Raw genomic sequence first — 25,071 nt, forward strand, 5'->3', positions numbered from 1 at the left:
GCTACAGTCGAGCAAGCCCGACAGTGTAATACCCTGTACCCAGGTAAACTTCCGTCACTTAGTTATATGCGCCCATAGCAGCAGTAAAAAGAGGAAGAAGAAGAGCGAACTTGTTGCTGCAGTTTGTGGGGGTTGTACTGTCGAGAATTTGTTTCGCTAATAACTTTTCTCAGAATTGACCGAATTGGATAAAATTTAAAACAACAGTAGACAATTATATATAAATTATGTGTGCAAAGTTTGGTTTAGGTAGCATTTGAAATGTGGACGCTATTGACGAAATTCTGTAGCGGGGGAAGGGGGGGGGGGGAAATTAAAAAAAAAAAATAAACTCGTCCTTACTCGGACCTAGGAGAATCTGGATGCCAACTTTGGTTATTCTAGCTTTTATAGTTTCTGAGATCCTCGCGTTCATCCAGGCGGACAGACGGACGGACAGACGGACGGACAGACGGACGGACAGACGGACGGACAGACGGGCGGACGGACAGACGGACGGACATGTCTAGATAGATTTCTCTCGTCATGCTGATTCAGAATATATATACTTTATGGGGTCGGAGATGCTTCCTTCTGCATGTTACATACTTTGCACAAACCTAATATACCCTTTTTACCCTACGGGTACAGGGTATAAAAACCCAATAACGCAGCTGATCAACAAATCGGATGCTTAAGTCGTGCGTTGTCGACAAGTACTATGTACTTACACATACATATATGTACCCTCTACCCAGGTTGAAAAACATATATAAATAAATACTTATATGTGTACTCTTATGCTGATATATTTTTATACTCTGTACATAAAATGTACAAGAGCATATTACGTTTGCGGGAGCTGAAAATGTAACAGACAGAAGGAGGCGTGGCTGACCCCACAAAGTATACAAGTATATATTCTTGATCAGCATGACGAGACGAGTCGATCTAGCCCTGTCTGTCTGTCTGTCCGTCCGTATGAACACCTGGATCTCAGAGACTATAAGAGATAGAGACACCAAATTTTGCACAAAGATGCCTTAAGTCGAGTCGAGGGGAAAATGAACAAACTCGTCCATTCTCGGGCTCAGGAGAATCTGTATACCAAGTTTGGTTATTCTAGCTCTTATACATTCTGAGATCCTTGCGTTCATACAGACAGACAGACTTTGGCTACAGGGTATAAACATAATGCCTGGTCTTCATGTTCTATTATGCAAAATTGTCAATCAATTGAAGTCATAAATGCAGAAAATTCTATTCCTATTTTAAAGTTTTATATTTACAAATATTACATATTTTTACATATCGTTTATTATAGTTACTTCTCCCCCAATATTAATAATTCAATTGGTCCGTTTAATTACTGGCATACAAACCTTCAGGTGATATTGAAATCGTACATACATCACATCTAGCCAATGCCCATGACTAGTTGATATGTGTATAAATGTTCTGCTATGTTTCAAATCTTACTTTATCGTTTGTTGGTCTTGACAGAACTGAAAAATTTCTACACCAACTGAGCTCAAATTTCAGCACATTATTAAATTCAGTGTCAGGATAGATTTACTCTACTCTTGTGTCAAGCAGAAAACAATTTGTATGCCATGTCCAAGTGGTCTCTTGCTCTTCTCCCAGAAAAACCCAAAATAAAGCGTTCCGAAAAACTGAATTTAGCTTATACTCGAAACGTAGAATTGAGAAGATAATGTATGTCGAATCTGACTGAGGAAGAGCGGGTTCCATGCAGATTCTTGAGGATGCACGATTGCAAGTACGGCAATCACGTTACGAACGCGGCCGGCGACTCTGCATGCTGATGCAATCGTCAAGCTTAGACTGTTTGATGAGTAGATTCAAAGTCTAAACATAGAGGTTCGCAATATAGTAGAATATAGATTCTTTTATATATTTGGTCATATAAATATATAGCAAAGATTATTTTCGTCGCAAGTGGACGATTTAAAATGTTGTCCTGTGTATATATTTTGTGACGTCTGCCACGCCTCCTTCTGCCTGTTTCATTTTCCACCTCCCACTAACCTAATGCACTCTTGTAAATTTCATGTACAGAGTACGAGTATAAATATGAGAGGCTTAGAGGAAAGAGCAAATGCGAAGGGGAGAAAGCATTTAACCACAAAATGAGCACAAAACAAGCGGATTGTACAACAAATTATAACAAATGCCCCCCATTTCGGTTAATTAGTCGGCAAACGTCGAATGACATGGAATCGCTTTTGAATGGTTAATTTGGAACTTAAATGATGTGGGAATTAGTTGTGAAAGGAGCAGTTAATTTATGAAACTCGAATACTATCATTTAGGCGACTAAAGGCAATTCGAAACAAGAAAGGAATACTAAATACCCCCTGTATAAGAACAACAAAATTAAAATTTTGATTAAATAATGCACGATGCATTAAAAAAATAACTTATGCATATGATCAATGAAAAAACTTCAACAAATCCAACTCAGATCCATTTTAAGGCGAAATAATGCGTCATAATAATGAACGTGTGGTCGACTTTATATGGCAAAATTTTTTCTAGCCCCTGCCTACGCCCTTGCTCGTCATTTCTCGGACTTGGGAGAATCTAAATACCTAGTTGGGTTATTCTACCTGTTATAATTTTTGAGAGAATTCGCACTAAACTAGCACATCTTTTACGCTTTGGGTACAGGATATGTGAAATAAGGAATATCTGACGTAAAAGAATTGAAGGATACAACTCCTGGACCCCATAAAGTATATATAAAAGAAAACGATCTAGACATGTCCGTCCATCCGTATAGATGGATAAACGCCTGGACTTCGGAAACGACTGAGCCTACATTGACCAAACTTGGTATGTAGACTCTCCTAGTCCCTAGGCACTGTTTCATCAAACTAGGTTGATTCTAAGAAAAGTTCTTACCCACAAACGGCAGGAGGATGTTCCTTCTAATTCCTTTTTTTGTTTCTGCTATGAATTGATTAAATAAAAAAACCGCAACAACAGCCCATATAAAGATATTTATAGTTCTGTGTTCAGTGCATAGTTGAGCTAAAGCAGGAACAACAACAAAATCAGCTGCTGGCAATGCTTGGGAAAAGATTTCATATCCCGCTATATTATTCTTTGGAGTTGAAGACACTAATCGTATGTGACTGCCGAATTTGGAGGGGAAATTAACTTGATTTTTCTCACACCTAGGTGAACCTGGATTGAAAATTTGTTTATAGTAGCTCTTGTACTTCCTGAGATCGCACAAACAAACAGACAGACATACGATCGAACATGGCTATATCGATTCGTCTCTTGTGCTGATCAAGAATATATTCATGCGCAAGTTGCTCTACTTTTGAGATAGCTTTTGTTCCCAAAGCAGGCCAGAACATATTTCTGTAAAGTAGAAATGTATGTATAGTAATATTGTACAAGTACAAGGGTATAGTATACCCTTTATCCAATTAGTGTGTCAAAAATGTAAAGCAATAAAGAGTAAGAAGAGAATTACCGCGATATCCAGACTATACAAGTACTGGAAGCCTGAGCATATGCGATTTTAATTAACTTATCTATGTACATACATACGTACTATTCCTACTTACATATGTGTGCACGAGTATGTATTCATTTAATTTGATTTCAATAGAACAATCGTTTCAAATAAATGATAGTTGCACGAAGAACTCCTGATGCTGTGTTCAACCACACACCTTTCGGCAAACGTTTCTGATTAAACAAGTAACAAAGCTGCTGCTTAAGCTTTCTTCGAGTGTGTGTGTCTGTGTGTGTGTGCGTATGTACATACATATGTACATGCGTAGGTGCCACAAGTGGGTTCATACATACATACATATATATATATATATGTATCTTTCCTACAGCTTGCGCCGACACTCATACTGAGTTATGACAAGTTATAATTATTATTGCTTCTGGGCGTCGAGCAACAGCGTTCAGTTCAATGTATTCTATTGGAGAAACTCCCGATAGATGAGTGAAATAAATAAGTAAGCTCCTGGGATTTTCGAAGTGCGCGAAATCAAAATAATTTCCTTATTAGGTTGTAATAACTGCATATGGTATGTATCAGACTCAAATAAACTCAATAAACTCAGACTACAAAATGTACGAGTAATAGACATACAAGTAGACACAGGCAGGCATCGCTGAAGGAAGCAGCTTCAAGTGGAGGAGCATTTTTGAATATGGTAATTAAATAAATAACTACTTATACGTGCATATTAATATAGTATGTATAGGAGGAGAGTATTAAGGCCCTATAATCGAATTAGTCTCCTGTAAGGCGACAAGTGCCATTATGCCCAAGATACAAGTGCCATGCCAAAAGCGAAGGAAAACCTTTATTTCCTCTTCATGCCAAATTTGCAAACTGTTATACGCCCTTACATACTTGTAGTACCCGTAGCAGCACTTACGAGATATTGTAACTAAGAGCGCCAACTTAAGAGAGCGCCGCTTGCCCAGAAGGGGTTCTCGCGCATCCCGACTGCTTATCAGCAAAGGGCAACAGGAAACACGTTGACAATGAAGCGGCCTGACAATATTACGGCTGGTAACATCCCCGATTCGGTCTATGCGCAGAACAACATCAGCATAAGCTGCTGCTGCCCGGAGTCTGCTTACATTTAGGCAGAAGTCTGTCAAAAAAGTCTGTACATCTACACGTATGTATATATGTATATATTTGTGCATATAAAAATATATCTATATTATATATTATATTATATGTACACTTTTTTTTGGCAGAGCGAGCTTTGCCTAGATTCGCCGTCGCATACGAGCCGCAAAGAGCAACGGTATTCGTTTTTTGAAACTGCGCGCTTCGGCTCCTCCTGATTGCGTGCCTGTAACCGCCTTCGGTTTGGTGATGGCTCGACAGTTGGTTATGAAATCTCAACGTGTTCGTACGTGGCTCCAATGGCAAGGTCTGCCAAAATCAAAGCGAACAGCAGGCAGCCAAATAAATCGCAATACTTGTAGTAGCATAAAACATACTTGCACAAACAACTGCCCACAAGAGCAATAAATGGATGGATGGATGGATGGATGGTCATGGACTGCGCGCTATGAAAAATAAAAATAATGATAAGCCAGCTCCTCAGTGATTGCTCATGTTCGCATTCAAACTCATTGCAACACATCCTTTGCTAATCTCTAACGTATTATTCAACAAGCTGCGTGTCAAATCAAAAGAATTGTATTCAACCGTCGGCAAAGTTTTTGTTGTGTGTTCTTAGTTGCGGAGTGTGTCACCAGATTTTTTTTTTTCCAGTGATGTGAAGTGTGTATTTGGCAATCGAATTAAAGTTTGAGAGCCAACAAATTAAAGAAGGAAAAAATCTGATATGTGTGTGTGTGATTAAAAATAATCACATTTGCGTGCACGAAAAGGAAACGGCAAGTGTTAATAAGAAAATATACTCGTAAATTCACGGGATTATCGCATGTCTCGTGCTTTGTAAGTATTGCGTATACGTACGAGAATGTGCGTGTAGTGGTACTCTTTGATTTGAATGATTTTAAAGCGCCTAAGCTTACGCAGCCATTCGAAATTATTTTATTCCAGGCAAACATGTAATAGAACTTACAGTTTTTTTTTTGATGAAATGAAACATTTTGGGCAAATTTGCAGGTGGGTGGAGGCGAGCCTCAAACTCTAGGCTAATTAAAATTAGGCAGTGTTAAGAAGGAAGGCAAAACGTGGTCCCCATGGACTTGAATGTAATTTTTAAGTTGCGTAATTGTTTTTACTTTTGCACATTGGGTACATTTTTGTTTCCAGTGATTCATAGAGCCATTCTGGAAAAGGCTCTAAACACAGACACAATATCTAAACTGAGGCAGCATCATTGGAATGAACATCACAATCTTAGTTCAGACACGCTGTGAGTTAAAAATATACTTTCGCATGTAGGCTGGCTTTCAGAGCAATGTGTTATTTTGTTTCATACAAGACGCAGTAGTACGTGTATATAGTGAAGCAGAGCTTTCTGTATACCAAATAAACGGAGCTTTTTGGGAGTTCCTTAGACGTGTTGGCTAATGCATTTTTAAGACTTTCAGTTATCACAAATGTGAAGTTGAAGTGGCAATCGAATTACAATTCATTTATTCAACTATTTGAATTTTCAATTTATTCAACTGTCTTATTTACGAATACTATAGTTCGTATACTCGTTTACTCGCATGTGTATTCTTTCATCCGCTCCTCGCTCCCCGCTCCTCGCCCCTCGCTCGCCAGCATCGCCGCAAGTCTCTTCAACGGTGTTAACGTTTCACTCAGAATCCTTACTGAGGCTCAACAAATGAAACTTGTGTCTGAGTTTCAGGGTTATGCTGTCAATGGGCTCAGTTGTTCGTTAGAAGTGCTCGTCGTTACACAGCAACACTTAAAATGCGTGAGAATATTGCGCAACGAAGGGGAATAGCTGTGGGAAACTTACTATAAACTTCTGCCCTCGTACCTGAGTAATCGTCGTCAACGCGGCTTATCATGCAATGTCACCAAATTTTGACTTCTTACACGCGGCGTTATCATTGAAATATTGCTGTTTTCCATTAGCACTAATGACCTGGTTAGGGTACTGTACTGTAGAAAACTGAGTTTCAAAGGTTAATGCAAATGTATCTGAGTAGTTTTTTTTTTTTTTAGTCAAATATGTACATATGTAATGCAATGATGTTTGTAGGAGAAAACGGGCTATGACTTCATCCGGCAAAATGAAAATGCAAATTAATTTTGAATAAAATCTACCCATCTAGAATTTGTCAAAAACTTCAACAAATCAAAGCTAGATTCATGCGGGCTCTCATTTACCCTGCACCCAAACGGCAAAAGGTTGAATTAGTTTTGTGCGAATGTAACACAACGAAGAAGGCGTGTAGATATATTCTTGATCCGACAAGACGAATCGATATAGACGAAGGATCTCAGGAAGTACTAGAGCTAAGGAGAATAACCAAACTTGGTAGCCAATCCGGCGATCCCTAAGCCTGAGGCAGATTAACTTTGTGTTTTTTTCTTCTCCCCTCTCCACTCCCCCGCTATTAGTGATGTTACATATGTATCTCCCGTAATTCTTGAAAATGTGGTTGTTGTTGTTAGTTCATTGGCTCATTTCTGTACACGCACACACAGCCACACGCATTGACACGCATGGACACGCATGGACACACATAGGCGCAAGCCCGTTGTCAATTGATGCTAAGCATGCATTACATAAACATAAGTGATATAATTAAATTAATTAATTAAATTAAATTTTTAAATGCTTTACACTATCTAGCCTTCCATTATTGTTTTAACTACTGAGCCCTTAGGACGAATTCCGTGAATGCAGAGAATTTAGTTAAAATCGAATGTGGGAACACACATATTATTAGGTTTTCTGAAAAGTCTCTTCGACCTATTGAAAGAGGTATACAAATTTATGTTTTTCATTGTCTATATGTATACATATGTATGTATGTATGTAGATATCACAATCTAAAAACAATCGAGTGCTTGTGTTTTTTTCATATCGTATGAGCTAGAAAAAATACAATACATATATTTTTGATACGGATGGAACGCAATTATATTTTTCAACACACGATTTTTTCATATCTTGACACAAGGGCGTACGCAGGGGGCAGGGGGCGGGGGGCAGTTGGCCCCCACTAGAAAAATTTTTTCCATATAAAGTCGACCACACGTTCATTATTATGACGCACTATTTCGCCTTAAGATGGATCTGCGTTGGATTTGTTTAAGTTTTTTCATCGATCATATGCATAAATTATTTTTTAAATGCATCGGGCATTATTTAATCAAAATCAGATAGCCAAGAAAACGTAAACTAAATCTAAGGAATGGAACATATTCATTTGTTTAAACCATAATTGCAAAATTCACATCAATATAGCTCCTACTTATAAAATTTGTGAGTCCGCGGAAACTTGAGACCGAAAACATCAGTTAAACGAGATGCTGAGTTATTAATATTACAAAGCTCTACTAACAGTGATTTAAATTTTTTATACATACCGGTACATGACACACATTTAGGCATGAGTCCATTCTTATCTGTATAATGCTCATACACAAATTCCAATTCGGGGAGTTCCCCTTTTCTTAAAATGTCGTAATTAATGATGAAACTAAACAGGCAAAAAGAGAGTAAAGTTCTCGCAATTAAAGATAAAATGAAACTGAATAATGGCTGTTGGAAAGCTACAATGAAGGGACTAATTTAAAGGAATTTTTTAAATAAATGTTTATTTTATGGAATACTATAATATATTTATGTACTATATGTACGTGTATTTGAATATTCATATGTATATGTATGTACATATGTTTATGGGTGCTGATTCACATATTATTGTTATAAATAAATACACAAATTTTGAATGATCATAAATGATTTGGGATGTATGTAAGTTTTCCTCTAGGGCAAAGGGGGAAGGAGCAATTCTCAATCAAATTAATCCCATTGGAAACCGCACTTTTCGAATTTTTTTCTCGTTAATGGCAGCCCTTTTTTTCGCCCTTTCTGTATTTCTCGTAACATAAACAATAAAATATTCCACATGCTCAACATCTCCTTATGATCCATTATTTATGTATGCTCGCATTAATAGCAAAAATGAAGTTCATTAGTTACTGATTGATATTAAGTTTTCATACTTCCAATCACAATTTAACTATCAATGCACTATGGTTTTAATCTCCATCCAAAAATAAAGGTATCAGTTTCACAATCGGCACAAAAGATATTAATGTTATTAATATTTTTTTCATAATTTATACGACATAATAATGTTGTTATAAGATTTTATGCAAGTACTGAAACATTTCTAAATCATTATAATAGTAATATAAATATAATGTATATATTTTTTTCATTCTTCAACATCTATCTCGAAATATGTTGGGTTTTCATTCTCACAATAAGATTCAGAATCGACTTCTGATATTTCAAAGAGTTCAATGACTTCTGTTGGTAAATTATTGTAACGCCTTTGTCTGTTGTTGAGAGACAAACTAGAAGCGTTTGAGGTATCCATCGCTTTATGAAAACATGGGACTAATATTTCTGGCACAAGAGCGACCCTTATGCGCCTCTTAAGCATTTTCCCCAAGACAACCAACAGGAATGCTACTTATTATCTGTGAACCATGAAATTGATTATAGTATGGACATTTTTATACTCTGTACCTGAAAGGTACAAGAATATATTAGGCTTGTGCAAAGTGAAAATTTATCTAGCAAAAGAAGCGTGGCAGATCCCAAAAAGTATATGTATATATTCTTGATCAGCATGACAAGTCAAGTCGGCTGGGCAATCTCTGTCAGTAATAACACCTAGATCTCTGAGACTATAATAACTCGAGGTACCTAACTTTGATGCCAGATGTCCTAAATGTGGATGCTATGAGTTAATTTATTTTTTATGCACTCTTCCCACTCCCTTGCTATTAGTTATTTTTCATAGCTCCTGTAGTTCTTGGAATTTTTGACTCAAATCATCCGGTTAATACTTATGTGTACGTATATTAAGTTTCATCGTGAAAGGTCAATTCAAAACGAAAGCTATAGTACGTAAATGTATTTCAAGGCCTGGGTTTTTCCATTCCTTGGAGAAAATATATTGAACCTGTGCCACAAATTGGTCAAGACTGGCTAGATTTTTGATCAGTTAAGATATTTTGTATCGGTCGAGATTCTTCTTGGTAGATTCAATTTTACACTCTTCATTCATTTACGAGTATATTGGTATCATATACGTTACAAGCAAGGATTGGTCCAAAGCACCAAACTTCTTTTCAAGTTTGTATACCTTTTGCAACAACTCTGGTTGGTTAATCCATCAAAACCACAGTTTGCAATAAATGTTACATCAGTGATTTGGAGGAAATGATTGAAAATTGGTTCGCTTAAATCCATAATTCTTGCAGTTTTTCCTGTGAGTTTCCATTTCAATTTGTCACATCCTGGGTATATATTGCAATTATGTGTTTACTTATAGTTGTGATACTAATTATTATATTGCTTTTACTTAATCAATTTTCAATTAGAAACGCTAGCACTTCATAGAAGTCGCATTTTTTAAAGAAATTTGTTGCCTCGTCTCACCAGAAGCGTGTGATGAATTTGAATTTTCATGTTAAACAATTTTTCGTCCTAATTCTGGTCCAGCTCTTTCAGATCTCAGTTGAGGACGCCCACGTTTATTGGTCAACTCTACTTAAGACTGACTCTACTTAAGACTTCGCAGATAGACATGAATCGGGACAAGGTCCCATTGCATTTAAAAAATAGAGACACAATTAGAAAATTAGAAATCTTTTTAAATTTCTCTTTCTACAAGTAGTCCAGTATTCCGTCCATATTTTCTCAGTTGTAGTGGATGAACCCGATAAACAATGTAACATTTTGCCAAGTAAAGATAAAAAACGAAAATGCGCCATTTTCAGTAAAGTAAGTAGCTGATCATACTCCTGAATTTTAAACGCTCCCAAAACTCAGGGTTTCCACTACACATCTGTTTTGATACCCTGTACCTGTAGGGTAAAAACCCTAATTATGCAAAGTATGTAACAGACAGAAGGAGGCTTCTCCGACCCCATAAAGTGTATATATTCTCAATCAGCATGACGAGACGAATCGATTTCGTTCGTCTGTCTGGAAACAGCTTGGCACTTATTGACCAAACTTGGTACGTACATTATCATACTCCCTAGGCAACACGAGATTATTTTATTTTTTATTTCTGGTTAATTCTGTCTACATTTTCCAAGCTTCATAAACCAACCTCACGTAATAAAAATATAATTTTCTACTCTTCTTTTAAATTTCGTACAAATCGGCGGATTCAAACAAACGAGCGTGTTCGCCACTTTCCTTCTTGTTTAGGTGTAGGGTATTTTACTGTCGGGCGTGCTCGATTGTAGCATTCTCTCTTGTTTGAATTGCATTTAGCTAATATCTTTACTTCAACAAAAATTCAAAAAAAGCCCGAAAATTTTTTGTACCTTTTAATTTTGTAGTCATAAATAAATATTAGTAATATTTTGTTCATTGTTCTATGTGGCCAAGCCTTAGTAAATACTTGTTCTTGGAATTGCGCACACATTGAGCGGTCCAAATTGTAAATAGCTTCTCGGTGTATATATAAAAAAAGAAGAGACTTGTTGGTCGATTGACTGTCGGTGCAAAAGCAGATTTTCCCAGCCTGCGGATGGCACTTCGTGCTGATAGTACTATGTAGTCCGTTCGTTTTTTCACATCGCCATTCGCAAATAAAAATGTTGGCCACAAGGTTTGTTGCAAAAGGTATACAAAATAAATGAAGGTGCTTTAGAGAAGCAAACAGTTATTTGTTGAGTTAACGACATAGAGGGTGGATTCGTTTTCGAAATTTTCTCGTACATGTATCTAGCAAAACGTTTAAACGAGGTGAATGACTAGATTCGAGATGCCAAAATATATGTATGAAACAATACACATTTTCTGTCACGATGTCACGATTTATACAACTATATCAATTTATATTAAATTTTATTATATGCTGTTTTAATTAATTAAAAGTAGTAATATTTTAAGATAAGATAAGGAATGGGGACCAGGGCAAATACAAGTATATCTAAACTAATTTTAAATTTATTTTAGGCGTCTGCCCAGTAGGCGAAACAATGAAGAAAATCTGGTCTCGAAACTAATTAATATTCAATCCGCAACCCGCAGCGCACATGCAGGCCCTGGACTCTGCTTTGGTCTTCACGTGGGTGGGCTTCACACCCCCTCCACAGCCCTGCTTTGTAATTCTACTATACAGTCACTCACTGAGTGCTCTGCCCATATACACGTATGCACATACATACATACTTGTATATGTATGTATATACTTCGATGGGCGACATTTTATTATTTTCGCTACCGTTTGCCGATGTTTTTTACGGCGTGGCATGGCGTGGCGTGGCGTTGCGCTGCTTTCGTCCGTCCCTTCGCCCGGGTATGCCCGCATCTCTATTTCACGTTTGTCTTGCGCCCCCTCCCCTTTTATCGTTTTATTTACAAAGAGCCGCATACTTTACGCTGATTGCGCGCTCGGCAAACATTTTCTGTTGCTGTTGCTGTTGCTGTTTCTGCTTCTGCTTCTGCTCCCTACTTCTGCCTTTGGTTCCTGCCTATCGACCACATTGAACGTGGGCTGGGCTCAGGTCCTGTCTGTTTGCTGTGGGTGGCTTTTGTTTTCAGCACACACGTAGCGCTTGTGTCGATGCTGCTTGGCTAGGGGCATTGATATTATTGAGTTTATTGGTACTTCCTTTCTGAATTACGCTTGTTAGTCAGATAGAGATAAATTTGTTCCCTGCATGCGGCCTTAGATGCGGCTGCGAAACCTTAGTTACAGAGTTCATTAAGTGCTTTTTGTACGCTTTAAAATATGCTTGTTGTACATATGTATGTATCATTAGAAATTTTTTAAATATTTAAATAAGGACCTATTGTCATATTACTCGTTTAGTTAGTTATTTCGCCTGAATAAGTCGCGTGAATTAGCGGAAATCGGAGCACTTAACCACTTTGTTGCGGTCTTGCCTTTTTTTCTTTTAAATTTGAAAAAGTTTTTCAATATCGATACAATTTTATTATGTTTGTCGTTATGTTTTTCAAAATACTGTTATTAATAACACAAATTTTTATAAATATACTAGATACTCCCTATTAACGACATCATTTTATTCTAAGCGCGTAATTACACATTCGAGTATTTAATTTAATCGCTCCACTCTAGATTTGCACATTTTTAAGGAAGTTTTGGCAAGTAAGGGAGATAGGCTGGATTTGGTAACATCAATAACAGTACTTTTTATACGACTCCTGTTTTGTTTAGCTGTAATCATAATCAATACAAGAGGCTCTTGACCAAGAAACTTAGTGGCGTAAGACACAATTGCTGTTATCCATTTTTGCCAAATGATCTAAGTCCATTATGTTCTATAAGAAGAAGATGAATTATTATAGATGTATACAATTTTCGTTTTAATCAATTATAATATAATTTTGCACATACACCTATTAAATTAATAGTTCTGTACCATCTGTACTATCATATTCAATGCAATGCATCGGCTGGCCTTCTGAAAGTTACATACATATGTACAAACATATATTCGGAGCAATTCCACTACAATACCACTATAATGCCTAGACATCCTCAATACATCGATATTTTCTAAAATTACCTTTTCGTAGAAAGAAACTCAACTATTTGACAATTTAAAACCTACACCTAAATCTGTTTTTAAACGATAGATTGGTTCCAGACAAAACCGTGTAAAAAAAATAGATTGATCGTATGCAAAAATACATAGGTGATTGGTTCCTTATCGCTAAAACCTATTAAAATTAGTGAAAAAACAAGACATTTTTTAAGAACAAGTATTCATGGTTATTTTATTAAATCACAAATGTAATGTATACTTACACAAGCATAGTTATAAAAAAGCAGTCTAAGCTTAAAAGTATGTAATGTAAATTAAATGTATGACAAATTCAGGAACTAAAAACAATTATGTAGGCATGTAAAACAGCTATGTTGTTCACAAAAATAATAGGTTATTCAGTTTTTGATGTTTGAAAACAATTAAATGATAATCAAAAATACAGGAACACAAATTTAATTGCTGTCATCATCAGTTACTCGAATTTGCTCGAAATAATTTTGAACTGAACTTTCTCTTGGTCTTTCGGCATCTACATTATCAACAGTTAACTCTGTTATGAGCCGTTGTTGGCCAATTGTTGCTACCTCTTTGTAACGACCCATATAAGAAGGGTTTCTAGCTGTTTGTGAGCTGTGTGTGTTTTTATTTGTTTGTTTTGTGTTATTTATCGTGCTAAATGAAATAAAATCGTGTAACAACTCAGATCATGTAAGAATTAAAAGTCGAACAGACTTCAAATTTGAACGCCTACATCCAAAATTATATTTTAATCTAACATCGAGGTCGCATTAAAGTAACTTAAATTGTTAATCATTATTAATGGATCAATTATTCATAAAATAATGATTTAATAAATTATACGTTTATTAAATTTTAATATCAACCCAACAATAAAATATTTAAATAAATAATAAAATTAATCTTAAAAATTAAAATTTTTAAAATATAAAGATTCATGGGGTCTTTTCGTCTTTTAAATAAATTTTAGCTTTTTGACTAAAAAATAATATTCTATAAAGAAAATTTATGAAACAGTTAATATTTCAACTTAATAAAATCACGAATATTTAAAAGATCAAAATTACCCATGCCGATGTTTGCAAACTAATCGTGAAAAAAGTAAAATTGAGTCGTGAGTTATTATTTTGAGAAAAATAAGGCAATACAACTATAGTTAGATTGACTATTTATCAGGGTTCTATTTTTCAACCTGTTGAAATAAATTAATGTGATTTTGAATGTGGCATGAACAGACTTAATTGTTCCAAAATCAAGTCCGTTTTCAACTTAGACATACTTGTATGTACATATTTCCATTAATGTCTTTATTTTGAACGAAGATTTGAATTTTTAAAAAGCACCAGTCTAAAATCATTCTAGGAGTTTTGCTGCCCGCCCAGACATGTTAAGATAGAAGAAGTCGTTGTAGAATCAGCACAAATAATGTTTCTATAAGTAAACGATGGCAAGAATGAGGCTGCGTCTTAGCTTCAATTATGCAAACATAACCCACTTGAGTTCTACCCTTTTCTGCCATTCTTCCAATTACATAAAATCTTATGACCATTTTAGTTGGCAAGCGAAGCCTATTACTCGTACTTTTTTATTGTCCCTTAATTTGACGGTTTGAATGGCTTTGAAGTCGATGTATATATATAATTTGGCACAGCCGAAAAATAAAAATCTGGAAACTTGAAGGAACTCAAAGAATTCGATCAGCTTTCAAAGTAGAGTTCGGGAAAAGAGCCATTCAGTTAGCAGATTGTGGTTTCTGTGTCTCCTGTTGCTGTCGCAACTTCTCTGACGGATTCGTAGCCTCGAACGCATTTATCCAAAGTAGAGTGGCGAGTGCCGTCATTATGGTGCCCATTATGGCCCACTCCCACTCCTGATAGAACTGCGGCGTCATGCCATAGCGCTTCAGCAGATGCTGCAGCCCCAAATGGCAAAGATGCTCAACGTTGCACCAAAGCCAAAGCGCAAAAACCTCCATGACAGCGATTCCAAGCACCAGTTCTATAAGAAAATAGGCGAGCCAGCTCATGCGTCGCTGATACCGAGTTGGCATCAGTTCCATATCGTACAGAAAGTGCAGCAGCGCACAGTAGGCGATGTGTCCGGCGTAGGCGGTGCCCGGAATATGAGTAAATCGCTCTATATTCAGGAAACACGAACTGCGTAGCCCAAAGTGCACGAAACTTGCAATCAACACCACTATAGGAGAGGCCATGACTGCTGCGATATCGGTTAGCATTAATAAGGAAGAAAGGTATCTGGAGTACAATAATTGCACTCACCAGTACTATATATGTATGTACTATATAAGTATGATGCTATAGCTCAAGAAAAATTGAACGTTTTAATTTTGTGAGACGTCGATTCCTCGTATAGCCTGCAATACTTTTGAAGACCGAAAAGTTAAATAAAATAAAATTATACAAATTATTTTGCTAAGGCCAAAAGTTGTTGTCGTTTGGGATTTTTCTATTGAAGTGAAATTTATGTTTTATGACAGCCACGAAACATTTCGCCGGTCTATATTCAAAACTTTTCCCATGGCTTACTGTGCGAACACAAAAGGCGTCCGAATAAATTAAAAAGTAAAGGCATACATTAGCTCCGGATCGGTGCGCGGTAAAGTATGTATATATGTATATACATATTTTTGCAAATGTAAATTCTTATAAAAGCATATAAGCATATCGCTCATTTACATTTGCATTCCCACAAACTTCCCCGTTCCCGCACTTGGAACGTAAGCAAGGGCGTAGGCAGGGGGGGAGGAGGAGGAGGGCAGTTGCCCCCCCTAGAAAAAATGTTGCCATATAAAGTCGACCACACGTTCATTATTACATTTCGCCTTAAAATGGATCTGAGTTGGATTTGTTGAAGTTTTTTTCATTGATCATATGCATAAGTTATTTTTTAAATGCATCGTGCATTATTTAATCAAAATTCTAATTTTTTGGCTTGTCGGCTTGTCACCCTGACCAAGAATATACATATATACTTTGTGGGGTCTGCCACGCCTCCTTCTGTATGTTACATACATGCGCACAAAACTAGTACAGCCTTTCACCCTTTGGGTACAGGCTATAAAAAGGAAAGATGTTCAGGGCGCTCTGTTAGTTTCCAATAACCATCAGTGAGTGGTCAAGTCGAAAGCTGCGCACTCTTGGATTTAGCTCTTGCCTTTCCCCACTGCATTGGCAATGACAAGATACCACTGCATCAGCATTGCGGTGCATTGTGATTGCAGAACGTGTCTTGGTTACATATTTGCCATAAACCGCATGTTCTTCCAGTCCAGTCTATTGAACATTCACTTTGCTCTTTTTCCTAATTGCAAGCATTTTTCACACTTTTTAAAATGACTTTTTTAATTGAGACAACCAGTGTTGACCATACTACCTACGAGTATGTGCCAAACCGCAGAAAGGCACAGGCGACAAATTTAGTTCCTTCGGTTAGGAGGAGTAGGAGTATAGTGGAGGAAATATTCTAGTAAAGCGCGTACTAAAGAACTGATTTGGATTTTTGTTCCAACGGCTAATGAACCTTAGGCTTAGCCTTGTATTTATATTTATAGCTAACAGAAAACTGCTAATCTTGCAAAAAAACAAAAAAAAAAAAAACAATATAAATATAAATAATAATTATAATAACGTTAGGACATTTTAAGTCCCTTCTGATAGTCAAGAAAGGGGAATCTTTAAAAAAATTAAATGCATATGGTACGTGTCTTGTTTTCCTAATTTCATGATTTGGTTAGCTTAAATACATTTGCTTAAATATATTTGTACAGGAACAGGAATTATCCTAGTGTTTTTTCCCGTTTGCGCCAATAACACGCAAATTGAATCGTTATCTGGGTATCACCATTAACAAGATTTTGTCCTGGAGTGATTGCGTATTCAGGGCTGCGGAAAAAATTATGGCTTATTGAGACAACTTTCGCTAACTAAGCAATTTTTGCCCATAGGTATCAGATTATTAATCGCTAAAACTAATCTGACACGCTTTGTTATGGTATCGAAATATTTGGTAACTGTGATAGTGCTTCTAAATGTAGCATAGAATAATATAGAGTCTACATTATAGACAGATACTTATGTATTCAATGTTAAAAGGGGGGATCACATGTCTAGTTTGGCTGACACCATTTCCCATATGAAGTTTGGAACATGGGTAAATTTCTGATATCTAATTATGTTGCATAAAATTATATATACTTGCACAATGGAATCTTTGTTTATGGAATCTTTCTTTATTCATGCTATTTGCCTGTGGAATCATCTACCTTTACATTACGCAATTTACGCAATTAGGGAAAAATTAAATTTGTACTTAAAAAATAAGTAACTGATAAATATAGAATGTTCGAAGCATATTATAATCCATTTAATTAAATTCTAAGTACTATAGCTTGGTAAAATTGTTTTACATTTTTTTAAAAGAAAATTGTATTTTTGTGTGACTAGTGCTTAGTTTATAAGAATTTTCTAGGGAAATTCTAGCAATTAATAATAAATAAGACCATCCTATAAGGAGCTAAAACTGCTGGGTCACAAATACTTGAGAGCGATTCAAACGGAACACTACTTAGTCTTTAAGTAAGCTGTTTCACGATGCACAGAAAAGATAAATTTAGAAATTCAGCAGACAGCCTTGAAATAAATACATGCTTCCGAAAGGCTGTTGGTGTGCGAGAAGGTGGATAATGCCCGAGGCTACAGAATGGCGTTCGTACTACGAGCACGAGACTCAGGATAATCAGATGAAGGGAGGAGCGGTGCTGTTCAATGTTCGCAGGTGGGATAACCATCAGGGCCGTTCACACTTCAATCGAGGGTGGTAACGGGAAAGATTCAAACAGAGTACCTGAAGAGGCTGACAAAGACAGCATTGGTTAGCAGCTTAAGTTCAAAGCAGTTGGCGCAAGGATGGAATGGGCCTTGCCTAACATGACGGCGCTGTTGCTGGCATATTTCAAAATTAAGTCTCTAACCAGCGCATAGGTGAAGACACAATTATTTCACAATTATTTATCACGCTGTTAATTATACATACATACATGCACTGTACGTGCATACGGGCCAAGACCACCTGAAATTGCTGACGTTTTTATACCCTGTACCCAAAGGGTACAAGGGTATATTAGTTTTGTGCGAGTGCACATGGAACACACAGAAGGAGGCTTGGTAGACCCCACAAAGTATATATATTCTTGATCAGCATGACAAGCCGAGTCGATATAGCCATGTCCGTCTGTCCGTCTGTCCGTCTGTCCGTCTGTCTGTCTGTCTGTCTGTCTGTATGAACGCATGGATCTCCGAAAGTATAAGAGCTAGAATAACCAAACTTGGTATACAGATTCTCCTGAGACCGAGAAAGGACGAGTTTGTTCATTTTTTCTGATCCACCCCCCCACTCCCCCCCTATTAACGATTTTCTATAACTCCCGTAATTCTTGGAATTTTGAACTGAAATTTGGTAGACACATCCAGTTAGTAATTGTATATCCGTATACCAAGTTTCATTATGATAGAATGATTGGAAAGAAAGTTATAGCCATATAACCAGGCCCAATGCACACATACATACATATGTACAGTACACAAACACGCATAAGGCACGATTCTGATGTAAATGTAAATGTATCTATGCATGCATGGAATATTTAGTTAATTAATTAAATTAATTTAGTTAATTAATTAAATTAAATTAATTAATTAAATTAAATTAATTAATTAAATTAATTAAATTACTTTTTTGTGGGGTGGTACAGGGTATTTAAGAGTTGAGCCTGCTCGACTTTAGCATTCCTTTCTTGTTTTGGTTGGGCTTGGCGATGATCTTAGTCATCAAATCCTGTGAGGCAAGTCCTGCACACCAGCAGCTGATAAACTGCAGTTGGCCACAATAAGAAGCATCTTTAAATGTGCAAAACTTTGGCAGCACGGCATTGTTGACCCACAAATTTTCAGGGTTAAGTTAGAGAAAAAACAAGTTGAGGTGCGCGAGGAGCGAGAAGAGCAAAGCACAAACAGTAATATGGCACAAGAATGTAAAAGCTGTACGCACTTGAGCTGTACTGCACTTAGCAAAAGCTCTAACAAATATTTGCGAGAGCGAAAGCAACATGAAAAACATGTACATGTATTTGTATTTGTATTTGTATTTGTGCGATGCGAAACAAGAGTGGAATACGAGTACTAGAGAGGTGCGGGCCCGACTCTAAAAACCCTATCTGTGTCCACTTTAAAAAGGCAGAAAACAAGTGGGAAAGCTGAAGTCGGATGTCCCGACTTTGAAATACTCTGCATGCCAATGCGTGCCTGTGTGTCAGCATGTCACCAGCAACAACAACAACAACAACAACAACACCAACTGCGTGCAGGGCTTGGGCAAAGATTACATTTATGGCTGTAACTTCATTTCAACCTATCATGATACAACTTAAGGGGAAGGAGGAAAATTTTGAATTGGTTCCAGAAAAAGTCGTGTAAAAGAAATAGAGAAGTTTATGAAATTTTACTTTTCAAACCGTGTTAAATCAAAACAATGTAAAAAACGACCGCGTTAAAACAGAATTAAGTGTACACTTGTTCTGTATATGTGTATGTACGAGTATATAGTATAAGGCATCTTGAACCAACATTTTGTGTCTCTAGCTCCTATAGTCGCCGAGATATAGGTGATTATACAAACGGTGTTACATAACATCACAAATCGCAGGGGAGTGGGGATGCATCAAAAAAATAAAATAAGCTCGTAGTGCGTACATAAGTACATAAGGCATCTGTGTACAACATTTTGTGTCTCTAGGTCTTCAAGTTTTCGAGATCTAGGACAGAGAGACCGACAGCGCAAATAAACAAGCTGATTGGAAAAGCCATAAATATTAAACAATTAGGGTATAAAATGTTGTAAAGCCTCTGAAAATGTTACAAAAAACGCGTTCAACCCGTTCACAAGGAAACTCTCTTTTGAGCTTTTACCTCCAACTTCCGAAGTTTCTGAACTTTTCTAGGGCAATATTCACTCTTTCCCTAAAGTATGCCTTTCTCCATTCCTAATAAATGCTTTGACTTCAGTGTTAAACTACTTGTATTGCTTTTCATTTTAAAACAATGGCTCGTTTACCACGTGGTAGCACAAAGCGATTGAGTTAGTAAATATGTTCATATGTCTCGCTAATTTAATTTATAAAAAGATCAATCCATTGTGTTTAATTTAATAAATATTTCTTCTTAATATTCGTTTCTGGGTATAATTTAAAATGTTGTTGGTCTTCTACTGTAAAACCTTGATTTGTGCTCACTTCAATGACATTTCGCTGGTTATCTCTTTTAAATTTGAAGCACGCCTTGAGACAAAGTCAAGACGCTTGGTTCGAATTTAAGGCTGCCATTTTTCTTGCAGTGTACACATTATATTCTTATACGATAGTAAGCAGAAAAAAAACTGCTGCTTACTTTTATCTTACAACTAAAAAATTCCAAGATTAAACACGGTTTTAAGTTTCTAGCCTGCAGCAAAAGTATTCTAAGATTAAACATTGTTTTTGGCTCTTATGTGCGAAATGAATAGCTGTTTTTATTCAAATCACCGACATACTCGCATGTACATACATATGTATGTATGTATATAGTCATAACAGGTCAAGAGGCAGCGCCTTCACGGGCCCTCTTCATACTGGAAAGCTCACTTTTCTTTACTTGCATGGCGTGTGAAGGAGCTTTAGCTTCTTTAGTAATATGGCCTATTTGAGTACTCCATAAGCCTTTTGGTCAGCTACTTGTTGAAAAACATATGCACATATATATATATACATATATATATATATGAGTATACATATGTACAGTGGCTCACAACTTATTCGCCGAACATATATGTAGTAAACATTTTAAATGGGTATAACTTTTAAACTAAAAGAGATATCAACACAAATGAAAAGTATAATGACTTCAATTTTTATTTATCTTAACCTATTTTATAATTAGGGAGAGATCCTATAACACTATTATTATTATCAGAACTGCCACTTTTGTGCCGTCTTACATGAAAAATACGTATTCATTATCACTAGGTCCCAGATAGATTGCAATGGAAAGCAAATGGCTATACATGTATAACACCACTCTTAACATTTAATTACAACACTAAATCGGACGTACTTACTATACAAGTAGAGCAGTTACACATTGAAAGCCTCATGTAAAATGCAAGCGGCGAGGCCAACTGCATCTAGAATCACTTTTCAGTCGCTGCACGGCAGAGCGCCGGTAGACGAGCTCAACAATTTCAATCAGAGAGCAGCAGCTGAATCTGTTGACAATCGAAAAACACATAAAATATGAATGCAGCCGACATAATAGTCTTATATGCTGTGACTATGTTGCAAATATGTAAATATCATCAATAAATATTTTAGCTTCCTCGGCAGTTAAGCCGTTTATGGTAAGTATATTATACAGTAAAAAGAGAGAACGCTACAGTCGGGCAAATCCGGCAGTGAAATGTCCTGTAGCCAGCCAAACTTCCGGCACTGAGTTATATTTATTTATTAGTTCCTAGTGCAACAAGTAGAGTTACTTATGCATATGTAGCAGCACTAATCATTCTAGCAACTCAGGCGTTAAACCGAGCTCTACATATGTATACTATATTAGTTAGGATTTATTTATCGATTATATATTTTGGAAAAAAGGAACAAAGAAATTTAAGAAAAAAACAGTTCTTTTTATAGCCTTTACCCAAAGGGTGAAAGGCTATACTAGTTTTGTGCGCATGTATGTAACACACAGAAGAAGGCGTGGCAGACCCCACAAAGTATATATATTCTTGATCAGGATGAGAAGCCGAGTGGATATAGCCTTGTCCGTCCGTCCGTCTGTCCGTCTGTCTGTCCATATGAACGCAAGGATCTCAGAAAGTATAAGAGCTAGAATAACCAAACTTGGTTTCCATATTCTCCTAAGACCGAGAAAGTACGAGCTTGAGTTTTTTTTCGATGCACCCCCCCACTCCCCCGCAATTCGTGTTTTTTCTTATAACTTCCGTAATTCTCGGAATTTTGAAATCAATTTTGGTAGGTACATCCAGTTAGTACTAATGTGTCCGTGTGCCAAATTTCATCATGATAGGTCAATTCTGAAGAAAGTTATAGCCATAAGTAAAATCGCTGCTCATGCGCTGCCTGCAGCTCTGTCGGCAGCGCTGCCCGCAGCTGTTGTTGTTGTTGCTGCTTTGGTTTAACTTTGTGCTGCATACATACACGCATATAAACACGCATAGGTACGTGATGTAAATGTATGCTGTTAAAACTGAACATAAACATGTATTCTAATTTAATTTAATTAATTAATTAATTCATTCATTTTTTTAATAATTTAATTTTTTTTTTAATTTTTTTTTTTTTTTAGTTTTTCTTTTTTGTGGAGAGTACAGGCTATTTTACTGTCGGGCTTGCTCGACTGTAGCGTTCTATCTTGTTTTAATTAAAAATTTGAAGCATTAAGTAAGCTTAATATTTACTTATACTAATTTCGTAAATATTTGATTAAAATAAATCGAAGTTTTTATGTAGAATGCGAAAAGCATACATGAACAAGAGAGAACGCTACAGTCGAGCAAGCCCGACAGTGTAATACCCTGTACCCAGGTAAACTTCCGTCACTGAGTTATATGCGCCCAAAGCAGCAGCAAAAAGAGGAAGAAGAAGAGCGAACTTGTTGCTGCAGTTTGTGGGGGTTGTGCTGGCGAGAATTTGTTTCGCTAATAACTTTTCTTAGAATTGACCGAATTGAATAAAATTTTGAACAACAGTAGACAATTATATATAAATTATGTGTGTAAAGTTTGGTTTAGGTAGCATTTGAAATGTGGACGCTATTGACGAAATTCTTTAGCGGGGGAAGGGGGGGAAAATTCCAAAAAATAAAATAAACTCGTCCTTTCTCGGACCTAGGAGAATCTGGATGCCAACTTTGGTTATTCTAGCTTTTATAGTTTCTGAGATCCTCGCGTTCATCCAGACGGACGGACAGACGGACAGACGGACGGACATGTCTAGATCGATTTCTCTCGTCATGCTGATCAAGAATATATATACTTTATGGGGTCGGAGATGCTTCCTTCTGTATGTTACATACTTTGCACAAACCTAATATACCCTTTTTACCCTACGGGTACAGGGTATAAAAATTGCCCTTCAGCCACTAAAAGCCTCTGTCGCTGGCATGCTAAGTTTAGCGTTCTTAGTGATGGTGAAAATTAAAATTTATAAAAGCAAAAAGAAGAGAAGTTCGCCGATGCTGCAGCTTGTAGGCGTATATAACTCATGTAAGTTAAAATTTGGCTAGGTACTAGAGATGGGCAATGGCAGGCTTTTTTGACCCGACACGGCACGGCCACGAAATTAAATTTTAGAAACACGCACGCGCACGCACGAAGACAATTTTTCTACGCACGGCCCAACACGAACCTGTTAAAGGTAAAAACGAAAAATATATCCATTTAAAGCACTTCAAATTTGTATTAAGAAAGATTGTCTTATCTATATTTGAGCTAAGCCGAGTTCGTCGCTCGTTCCAAATAAGTCCAGAAGTGAAAAAAACTCGTTCACTTGTTTGCGGAGCTAACGGGATATTGAGTTCTATGTCTTAATATTTGTAGCTTTCCAGTATGTTAACGCACAAATTCCTGGATCAACAGCACTACCTATATAGTTATATATTTATATTCTTTCCCTGCCCAGAATAATTTTTGGAATTATTAGAGTCCAAAAATGAGGAAGGTCGTGTTGACTATTAGGTACTTGGTTTTCTGACTCAAATATTAACTCGCTATTGAAGCCCTCATTCCTTTTTTCTCGGAATTTAAAAAATTCCTATTCTTAAAAAGTGGATTTAAAAATAACTCCAACATTCGTTTTTTATTACTTTTTTATTTTTTCTTTAGTTTTCAATTTAGTTGCTAATTTTGTTTGTGGTATATTGCTCGTGTTTGCCTCAACACGCACACGCACGGTCACGCACGAAATCGGAATTTGAAACACGAACACGCATGCCCACGCGTGGCACGAAATGCCACTACTGAAAACACGTCCCGTACCCAACTCTACTAGGTATACAGTCTGTAGAACTGACCTATTTGGAAAATATTTGAAACAAATTAGATAATTGTAAATTAATTATGTGTACAAAATAAGATCTTTTTTTGTAGCTTTCGAAATGTGGACAGTGTTGACTGAATTCTATAGCAGGGGGGCGGAATTTATTGAAGAAATTCGTATGCTCTAGTTTGTGCGCATAGTACTGGACTGAATTTTTTCTCTCTAATAACTTTTCCTAGAATATTGTGTTTTTCAGAATTTAAAGAAAGGCGCGACAAGTCTTTCGTATAGTGAGAGCATAAAGAAACATATTATAAATAACAAAATAAGCAAATTGTAAAGCGCGACGTGGAAAAATTAAACACAAATTTGAATAAGTGCACGAGACGGTGAGAAAGAATAATTTGCATACATGCATACATATGTACATACATATGTACATAGAAACGTGAAGTGAAGCGTCAACTGCCCCAGCGTGTTTTGCGGCAAATCACACACACGTACACAAAGACGAGCTCATCAATTTAGTTTGTTTAATGTTTGCGGCACTTACAACTACAAAAATTTGTCTAAACAACATAAAAAACTTCAAATGCCGCAGCATTTTTGCTCAATGTCAAAATGATTTAAAAATAAATAAATATAATAATTAAGCAAAACACAGTGATCATTTTTTGCATTTTATACTAAAACAAAAACGTAAGAATAACAAGAAAGGAATGCTAAAGTCGAGCAG

The 25,071-nt window shown here is 36.5% G+C and overlaps 1 protein-coding gene across 2 annotated transcripts; it reads right to left on the reverse strand.

Moving 5' to 3' along the window:
- Window positions 1-14,782: 14,782 nt before the first annotated feature.
- On the reverse strand, window positions 14,783-15,675 carry LOC115629234. 2 transcript variants are annotated; one of them, XM_030525648.1, is made up of 2 exons: window positions 15,514-15,675; window positions 14,783-15,448 (listed from the first exon to the last, which is right to left on the reverse strand). In XM_030525648.1, exon 2 carries the CDS (start codon window positions 15,444-15,446, stop codon window positions 14,967-14,969), a length of 480 nt encoding a protein of 159 aa, XP_030381508.1. In that variant the 5' UTR covers window positions 15,447-15,448; window positions 15,514-15,675; the 3' UTR covers window positions 14,783-14,966. The 2 variants fall into 2 exon arrangements, with proteins under 2 accessions (XP_030381508.1, XP_030381507.1); XM_030525647.1 differs by having other exon boundaries at window positions 14,783-15,451.
- Between the last annotated feature and the right edge of the window lie 9,396 nt (window positions 15,676-25,071).

This window comes from Scaptodrosophila lebanonensis, unplaced genomic scaffold, assembly GCF_003285725.1.
Source record: "Scaptodrosophila lebanonensis strain 11010-0011.00,11010-0021.00 unplaced genomic scaffold, SlebRS2 tig00000138-arrow-arrow-pilon, whole genome shotgun sequence".
Taxonomy (NCBI): domain Eukaryota; kingdom Metazoa; phylum Arthropoda; class Insecta; order Diptera; family Drosophilidae; genus Scaptodrosophila; species Scaptodrosophila lebanonensis.

Coding starts and splice junctions, on each gene's coding strand:
- LOC115629234 (XM_030525648.1), bottom strand. CDS start 15,446: ATGGCCTCTCCTATAGTGGTGTTGATTGCAAGTTTCGTGCACTTTGGG.